The 10312-nt window shown below is 35.5% G+C and overlaps 1 protein-coding gene across 1 annotated transcript; it reads right to left on the bottom strand.

Moving 5' to 3' along the window:
• Positions 1 to 104: 104 nt before the first annotated feature.
• Positions 105 to 3661, bottom strand: LOC104211808 (large ribosomal subunit protein uL3-like). The gene is made up of 6 exons (XM_009760935.2): positions 3513 to 3661; positions 2966 to 3067; positions 2639 to 2749; positions 2158 to 2462; positions 895 to 1304; positions 105 to 617 (listed from the first exon to the last, which is right to left on the bottom strand). Exons 2-6 carry the CDS (start codon positions 3048 to 3050, stop codon positions 359 to 361), a joined length of 1170 nt encoding a protein of 389 aa, XP_009759237.1. The 5' UTR covers positions 3051 to 3067; positions 3513 to 3661; the 3' UTR covers positions 105 to 358.
• Between the last annotated feature and the right edge of the window lie 6651 nt (positions 3662 to 10312).

Raw genomic sequence — 10312 nt, forward strand, 5'->3', positions numbered from 1 at the left:
GACAGTGGCATAAAGGAACTATTTCAAGGTTTCATGTTATGCAAACTAACACACTAAAATCCAATAGGTGTTTAGTAGCATTCGGATAAACAGCAGTCTTCAGATGACCTCATAAAATAAAGATAACAATACCAATAGTAACTTGTCAAAACTTCTGTTCTACAAAATCGCATGTCTCGGCAACAGTTGAAGTTCAACTAAAATCCTAAAGGCACTTGAAAGCATTTAGATAAACACCATTCATTTTACAAAGACCTTGTAAAAATAAAGAAAAAAAACAATAACGTGTCCAACGCTTCTCTTCTACCAAGATAGCATGGGCTTAGCTCAGCAAAGAGTTGCAGTTCTATAATGTCACTCAAGCCTTCAACCGACCATAGAACTTCTGCTTCTCCTGGGTGGTCTGGAAGCGACCATGTCCAAACTTTGAGGATGTGTCAATGAACTTGAGCTTAATCTCCTCAAGAGCAACACGAGAAGTCTGGTTGAGAAGTGATTGACGAAGGGTAACAACCCTCTTCTTAGGACCTACACAGCATCCCTTGATCAACAGGTAATCTTCCTTCACCACACCATAATGGGGAAATCCACCCATAGGTGTGATGTCTTTCTCAGTCCTGCCATCGTCAAGTAAGTGTAAGCAACAAAAGTGGAAACTAAAAAGTGACTAGCACAATCAAGGCACAACAAAGCTTCCACAGTGCCACTAGTACAAAATATGAGATATCTTCAGCAAGCGGAGTATAAAACATTGTTGAGTAAGAACTTTAAATCAAGCAATTTCAAATTGCAATTACCACTACCAAACCTAACAAACACTAATTGCAGACAAATAGAAAGTAGAATATCAGCTTTGCGGGAAAGGAATTTAGCAAGGAGAAATTATAAAAGAACCTGTCAAAGTCGGTAATAGCTGCATGTGACTCTTGCCCAGCTTTGCCAAGCTTGTAAACCTTCTTGTTCATCTCAGTACGGTGATGATATCCGTTTTGACCAGCACGGGCAACTGTGTAGGAAACTCTAGCAGGGTGCCAAGCACCAATACAAGCAACTTTACGAAGACCCCTATGGGTTTTGCGAGGAAGACGTGTCACACCCCAACGTGTTACGACACCTTCATAACCCTTACCCTTGGTAACACCAATGATGTCGATCATCTCATCCTTCTGGAAAATAGCATCAACTGGTACCTGCTTCTCAAAGAAACCATATGCATAGTCAACCTTTTGGGCAATAGTCCCACCATTCACCTGAATTTCCATCAAATGTGCTTTCTTCTGTTTCAGCCCCTTCATCTTCCTTATCTGAAGTAAAATGTGGTAACCAATACAATGAGTATCCAAATAACTAATTTGTTCAAATACCCAGGACATCTAACACCTGGAAAGAATAATTAAATCAAAACATGAAACTAAGCCAGGACAAGAATGCCTAGCACGCACGACCACCTACAGAAACAAATTCACTACATAAATAACCAGTCAGCATTTGAGAATTAGAAAGAACCAAATAGATCTTTTTTTATAAGGGTGGTGTTCGGGCAAGCTTGCACGCACCTAACACTATTCCATCAGTACCTACTACCTCCCACCAGCAGCACAAGTACCAGGCTTAGACAAATAGGACGAAATCAACTAGTGTTTTTTCCTCCACCGGGATTTGAACCTGACACTTCATTGACCACTAGCAACTCCCTTGGGTGCAAAAACCAAATAGATCTACTGCTCAGCAAAATGGGAATAATTTAATCAAAATATGAAACTAGATCAGTATAAGCATGCTTAGCACACATGACCACCTAAACCAACAACTTCACTACATAACTAATCCTTTTTCTATAACTTACATAAATAGCCAGTATTCATGAATTATAAAGAACCAAACAAATCTGTTGCTTAGCAAAATATTATAACATGCACGTCCACTAAAATTATCCTAAATGAGCTTATTTAACTTTAAGAGGTGCAAATATCAATGAGAAACTAATTCTCACAGCACCTCTTATTACAAGTATCTCAAACATGACAGTTTGTCTGTCTAAAATTTCGAAAAAGCAGGGGCAAAATATAGAACACATTTTATATATGCAACAAAAGCAGATATGGGTCATGGTCCCCAAAAAAAAAGTAGCTGTGAGAGATGGCATTAGGATAGTACCTGAGTGTGAGCCAACACACGGATGACTGAAGAATACTTCTTCAGTTTCTCCAACTGCGCCTGGATATCTTTTTTACCTTCATCAGTCTCGTATTTCTTTGAGTACTTCAAAAAGGCCTTCTTCTTGGACTTGCACCAATTCTTGTAGAACCTCCTCTTTAACTCTTCACTGAGATGCTGAGCCCAAACAGTGTTGAGGCAACGCAGGCCACGAGGTGTCGTAACATATCCAACAACACCAACTATCACCATTGGGGGTGTTTCAATTATAGTGACTGCTTCACATGTTTCTTTCTTGTGGAGTTCTACAATCACCAGATAAAATGTAATGTTTAACATCAACATACCAGTTTTCCCCCTAGGGTAAAGGGGAGTAGGACAATGCAAGAAACCCAATCAGTATCAAAATCTAATTACTAACACAGCTACCAAATAATGTGAATACAGGGCTAAAATACTATACACGAAAAGGGGATTTTACTTGATCCAGGTTTTTCTACATCTCTCACAATGTGGGTCATTCCAGCCTTGTAACCCAAGAAGGCTGTCAGCTTGCAGGGTTTGCTTTGATCATCCTTAGGGAATGCCTTCACTGAAAAAACAAAAACAAGAAAAAAAGACAAATGAAAACAGATGAAAATGACAAAGGATGACTCCTTTTTTTTCACTGAGCTTTCCTGGGATTTGTTAAAAAGCTATTTAAACCATCATATCATAACTACAACCTTCTCAATTTAATGTAAAGTAGAAAATTTGATTAAAATTCTACTATCAATTATCTCGTGGTACTGAAAAGAATATAGCATACCCTTTCCCCTGTGACGAGCAGCTCTCTTTCTGGGCAGAAAGCCCAAAGACCCGTGTCTTGGGTGCTCAAACTTCCTATGAGACATTTTTCTCGTCCTTCAATCTGTAAACACAACACAAAATGTAAATAATACAATTACTACGCTTCAATCCCAAAGAAAATCAAAGTCAGATATATGTATACAATTCAGCACTATTACCCCAATATTACTTTGCTTATAAATAATTTTCATTTCACTGCAAATTAGGAGCTCGCTAAAAGCCTAAACATATATAAGCAAATAAATGACGCACAAATCTATCCAAAAATTAACGATAACACATCCAAATAGACCTTAAAAAACGTGAAACCGTATACAGGTTCATAGCTATATCACTAATTTACTAAGCTTTTGGCATTTGATAATGCCATAATAGCTCATTTAAAAGAGCAACACGAATGTGTCCACCAATTCTCCAGATGTATATTGAGATTTACGTAAAAAATAGCTAGCTAGAAATTCAGAAATTAGAATGCATACACAAGTTTGAGGGAAAGAGGAGGGTACCTGCAAGGGACGGCTTTGGGAGGCTGCAGCGAAGAGGAAAAACCCTACTCAAACTGAGATTTATATATTGTCGTTTTGTTGCCGTACGGGGGATATTAGGCTTTTGGCCCAACTTTCTTTTGATCGTTTTGTCAAGCCCAGCTATCAGAGCTGCAAATTAGATTAAGGGATTTCTTTCCTATAAATATAAAAATCCAAGGGAACTTTCAGAAATGACTACCTTTAAAGGAGCTTTTAACAATTCATAGCTACATTTTATGTATTTACGTTCCGTAGCTAGTTTTGAACAATTCGTTGTATTTGAGTATATTTGAATACACTGTTAAGCTATATATTTTTTTAAAAAAATTATTTTTATTTTTTTCACGTATATTTGAGTGTATTCGAATATATTGTTCAGTTGTATCCAACCTTATTTGATGTAATAAGATTGAACATATTCGAATGTATTTGCATTAAAAAATGACGAAATAAAGAATCTGGTCAAATCTTCAGCAACAATACAAAATACACTATATTTAAAAAAGGAATAATACTATCAAACCAGTCGGATCTTCAGAGATATACAAAATACTACTGTATTTACACTAAAAATGAAGAATACATTTAAATCCTTTTAAAAATTAACTGTATTTAACTAAAAATAAAGAATACAGTCAAATCTCCAACGAGAATATAAAATACACTATATTTAAAAATGGAGAATACAATCAAACCCCGTCAGATCTCTGGTGAAAATCCAAAATACACTTAAGACATCTAACAAAAATATAAAATACATTGTATTTATACAACGATTTTTTGACGTGAAAGGCAGTGGAGAAGAAAGAGACGACACTAATGTTTAAGGGTGATTTTGCGGTGAGGGGTGTATACAACGGAGGGTAGTGATGTGCGGGGAAGAGAGAAAGAGGCGGCTATTTAGTTGGGCTCCGTAAAACTCCGCCGAAAAAGCGGGTTGAGAGAAAAGATTATACTGTGTAATAACTTTGTGTATTTGGTATTAGCTATGATGGGTAAATTGAAAATTCTTTGTAGCAATAAAAAATAACTAAATTAAAAGATAATTATGATCCATTAATAGCTCTTAGATTTAGCTATGACAAGTAAATATTTTTTTAAAGTAGTGAGATTCTTTTTATAAAATATATAAAATCTGGTCAAAATATTCAACTTACATATAACTCGGATATAATTATGTTGTTTTGTGTATTATACATTGCACATATAAATTATAAATCCGGCATACAAAATATACACAACTTAAGAAACAATATTGTTCTTCTTCCTCTTTGTGTTTAGATCTAAAATTCTAACTCAAACTCTCTCAAATTTGCGATATAAACTCCAAAGAATATTCTTAAGCATTTGCATCAACAATTCAAACAAGTAATAATTTCGCAAAACTCAATTTTAAATTCAAAGCTTCTCTAATATATTATATTAGAATAAATTTTATATTCTAAGCTTCGAATTATCAAAAGCCTATTTAACTAGTTTCAGACCTAAACAAAATAATTATATAAAAAAATACGCTCTCCTTCCTCATGCTCTCGCCACATGTTAAGTAACGTGCGCCGCCTATGTCAGTCATGACGAAAGGGAGAGGCAGAGGACTTGGTCGAACTAAGATGCAAACATTAGCTACCTTTGTAAGCTCGGTGGTAACTCGTAATCAACCACCGATGGAGAAATCAACACAAGAAATAACTACACCACCGTCAGTCCCAATTGCAGATCCAACGACAAACGGAGGCACTGCATGTGAAATTGGATCTTCATCGACAAATCTTGGTATCTCTAAGAGGCTAGATATAAACAACCTAGTGACAATTGGTCAATTAGCAACTTATCCACCAGTACCAGTCAATGGAACAATAAATCTATTAAATCAAGCTCGAAATAAAGTAAGTATACAAGGTTCATTAGAGAAATCAGTAGTGAAGGAGGTGGTGATGACAAATGAGTCTACTAGACCTAAAGCTCCATGGACAACTCTGTTTCAGAAGAATAGATTTGCCACCAATAGTATGTCACTATCCTATATTCCACCATAAATTGTTGATGGCCAACCCATGGTTCAATTAGATAAATTAGAGGTAGAAGAGGTAGAGAACAAATGAAGATATGCATTGATAGCATGTATCATAGGTGATGGACTAGGGTATAATGCAATGAAGCGATACATCAAGTTGCATTGGTAAAATGTCACTGAACCTAAATTGTTCTATCATGATGAAGGCTATTATATTATTAGATTTCAATCTGTAGTAGATGCTCGAGAGATATTATATGCTAGCCCTTACTCAATTTCTAATAAGCCTGTCATTCTAAAACTATGGACTCCTGATTTTGATTTCACAGAAGAAATCCCTACTGTTATGCCATTGTGGGTAAAGTTTCCTAAGTTGCTTATGTCGTGTTGGGGAGTTGGCTCTTTAAGCAGAATTGCTAGTGTAATTGGGACTCCTATCATTGCTGATGAGTGTACTACTAAACAGACTCGAGTATCCTATGCTCGAATGCATATTGAAGTTAATGTTACAAAATAATTCCCCACTGAAATCATGGTTATGGACCCTTATGGAAAGAAGTTTCTGCAAGTTGTAACCTATGGCTTGAAACCTGCTTATTGTGACAAATGTTTGGTTGTGGGACACAAATGCACAAACCAGGCACAACCTGTAATGCAGCAGCCCAATCAGACAAGGAGAACAAGGAGTAGCAAGGTTATCACATAAGAATGGAGAACCGGGGGGTCTATACATATTGCATCTGGACCTCAGAATGTAACTCCATCCGAGGAACAACATCAAGAAGGTTATTGGTACTCAATTTTTTCCTCATATATTTTTAAATATGTATATATATTTTCAAAATAGTGCACATACATATTACATGCACAACTATTTCTATAATTTTTAAGGCTTTAAATCAATTTATTTCTGCATTTTTGTTATACAAATATCCAATAATTATCCCTCATATTATTTTTATAATGATTTGATCATCTAAACTCATCATTTATGCCCATATAGGGCTTAAATATTTTAACTATATTTTTTAGGGCTAGAATTGCACATTTTTCAACAATAGCCCATATATATATGCATAATTATATTATCTATACAGAAAATGACTTTCTATATTTTTATAATATTAAATAATTATTTTAAATTATTTTCATGCATAAATGATATTTTTATCATTTATTAATTATTTTTATAAATTCTTTTAGTAATTTAAATGGGTATTTAAAACATAGCCCCTTTCCTAATTAAATTCGGACCTAGACCAACCCCAATTTCCCCTGGCCCAAACTCATTAGCCCAATCCCTTACCCACTTAATCAACCCGACCCAGAACCCCCGACCAATCATGGCCGTTGACTCTGAGATCAACGGCCCATACTATTCCTACCCTTTTTAATTACACCCAAACCCCTAACCCTAATCCATTTCACCCCACCCCGCCGCCTTCAAACTCTCTCGTCTCTCACCTCTTTTCCTCTCAAAACCCTAGCGTTGTAACCTTAATTCCCCCTTCGATTCTAACCAGATATGGAATCAACCGCGGATTCCCTTACCTTATTGGTCTCTCCTCACCAGTGGCTACTCGTTTATGACCCTATTTAGTTGCTTGCCTAACATGGCAAGCAAATCTTGCCAAAATCAAACTAAATCGGTTTAACTCTCTGATTTCTGTGGCTATTCCGGCTACATTCATCTCTGAGTTTTTGTGAGTAATGAACATGTTCATATCTTCTTTGATTCTTACTTACCCAAAATTAGGGTTTCAAATCCTCTCTAATTTGAACCAAATCTGGTTCAAACTCTATCGTTTAAACATTTTCTTCGTTTATATTTGCTCTATTATTTATGGATTTGTTGATTTTTAACCGATTTTGTGATTTACTTGAATCTAGGGTTTCAAACATTTCTTTTGCTTGAATTAAAACTCATTGGACTATGAGTTTCCTTTAATAAACTTCTGTATATGTTTATTTGGTACGAATCTGTGTTATTCTCTTTTACTCTGGCTGATTTGAGTGTTTTACCCAAAACTAGGGTTTCAGATCTTTCTAGATCCAATTTGGTTTTCAATTGCTTAATTACTTTTCTTTAATAATGTCATTTATGTGTCTCTAAATATTTTACTACAACTCTTTGTTACTGCTGCTTCTTACTCGCCCTAAATTTGGGGTTTTGATTCTTTAGAATCAAACTAAGTCTGTTCGATTCTAGTTTTCCTTTTTGAATTCTCTTATCTACATTATGTACCCTATTTTACTGCTGATTTTTGGTTTACTGAAAATTAAGGTTGAAATCTTTTATTGATTTTCCGATACTTCTTTCCTTCCTCATATGTGACTAATACTTTCCTTATTTACCATGAGACTGCTTGTAAATTGATATTTTCCTCATTTCTATTACTCGCTTGATTACATGTTGTTATGCCCTGTTAATTTACTGAACCTTGCATTATTTATTCTGTGATTGATTTCTTTCCTTATTCATATATGTTTGGTTACTTCCCTTATTTGTTCACTTAACTGAACACTATTTAAACCCTTTTTTCCTTTCCCCTTAAGACAACTCTCGAGCTTTTCGATTCTCATTACTAAAACTTAAGCTCTCTTTCTTTCTCTTGTTCTGATTTCTGCACTAAGTGCCTATTATTTGGCCGGCTGAAAACTAAGGCCAAATTATTCTGGAACTTAACTGTTACTGTAACTTTACTTTCTTTCTTCTCGACTGGTATGCCCTAACCTTTGCAATTTCCTTCTTTATCCTTTGTTTGATTAACCTATTTCAATTCCTAGCATGATTCTATCCTTTATCTGGTAATTTGATAATACTGTTAACTTAAGACTAAGGCATTTATAATAACAGGAATCCTCTCATAAATTAGTTTAAGGTTTGATTTGTTTGTCAGCTTTATATCTGTTCTAAACTATGAGCATGTAATCGAGTATGTTTGTGCTTAATTCATATGTCCTATCTGCTCAATTCAAATGCTTCTGCCTAATTGCTTCTGTAACTAAACCATGATTGTTTCAAATACTAGCATAAGTACTTATCTTAATCAGACTTCACTAGGTTTGAACTGTATGCTGAACCTGAAGCTGGTTTGTTTTCTTGGAGCAGTTCTGCTTATAACTCTATATTCTGAACTTCCTCTCTTCTGAAAATTGAACTATTTCAAAACTTGCCCCTCACCCTTTATGCACTAGTTTTCCAAACTCCTACTCTTAGTCATTAAGGTTCTCACCACCTCCAATGTGAGCGCTACCTAGGGTCCTTGAGACTCCTTTGAACTCTGACATATTGGGGTTGGTTTTCCAATCTTTTATGAACTCTGTGCTGAATATGTGGTTCTGGTATGAGTATTGCCTGGGGTCCTTGAGGCTCTTTGGGGAGTTTGACACACTGGAAGCCTGGTTTTAATGTGCTATGAATAGATCACTGCTATGCTTCAGAGCTGTTGTGCTTGAAGACCTGGTTCCGAGGTTTAGATTGGGCCTATGAAGGCTTCCTATAGTGTAATCATTATTATTTCATTCTGGGCTATAATAATCTCTGTAATAACAGATTTTGGGTTAATTAGTAAAAGCTGGGGGGGTCTATTCTTATATCTTTTGTTGAAATTGGGTAGAAATCCTGCCTATATCAGGACTATGCTACCAGAACTTCGTCATATTCTCATGTGTTGCCTTGGACTTATCTGTCTAAATATATCATCTTGATATTACTTGTTATCGGTACTATCTTGCTATTCTTTGTTGTTATTTCCGATTTAGTTTTCTAACTATTTATCCTGCTATCACTTGCTATCAGGGCTTCCTTCACCTTCTTTAGCCAATGGTCATTCAGAAATAGTCTTCATACCCTTCCAAGGTAGGGGTAAGGCTGCGTACATCCTACCTTCCCCAGACCCCACTTGGTGGGATTATACTAGATAGTTGTTGTTGTTGTTGTTGTTGTTGTTGTTGTTATCCTGCCTATAGGACTTAACTATACTGATTGAATTATGTGGATACTGTACTGTGTTTAGAGATCCTGCCTATAGGATTTTTCATGATCATTTGCATGCTAGAAACCCTGCTTATAGGACTTCACGTTTGATTCTGTATTAGAAATCCTGTTCATAGGATCTACACATATTTTCAACTCAATGTGCATTAGTGACCATGCCTATAGGATCTTGTTTGTTTGAGTCAACTATACTTCCTGGCAAACTGTTAATTTCTGTCTAAATAAGATTAATATATATCATTCCTATAGGAATAAAAATTGGTTTCAAACCTAGAAATCATGCTTATAGGATTTAAAACTAATAGATATCATGCCTATAGGGTGAAATCAGTTCTGAAACTTAGAAATCCTGCCTATAGTAGTTTAAATCAAATCAGTAATTAAAAATCATGCCTATAGGGGTTTAAATCAATTCAGCAATTAGAAACCATGCCTATAGGATCTAAAAGGAATAAAATTGTCTTTATGAGTTAAAATCAGTGCTACACTTAGAAAGCATGCCTATAAGTCTATCATTGACAAACTCGTAGAAATCACGCTTATAGGATCATGTTAGTCTATTATGAATTCAAGCGCTCTTGTAAATCACTTAGGCAATAGATCCACAGAACTTATTAATGATTCTGGGTTTAAAACCGTGACATATTTCTACCTGAGGCACACGGATTCATGCTGAATAAAATCAATAGGCAAACAAATAGGTCTTAATGCTCGCCTTAACAAAGCTGTCTCTAAACCCTATTTTCTCGCATAGATATCCTGCCT

This window comes from Nicotiana sylvestris, chromosome 7 (assembly GCF_000393655.2).
Source record: "Nicotiana sylvestris chromosome 7, ASM39365v2, whole genome shotgun sequence".
Lineage (NCBI taxonomy): Eukaryota > Viridiplantae > Streptophyta > Magnoliopsida > Solanales > Solanaceae > Nicotiana > Nicotiana sylvestris.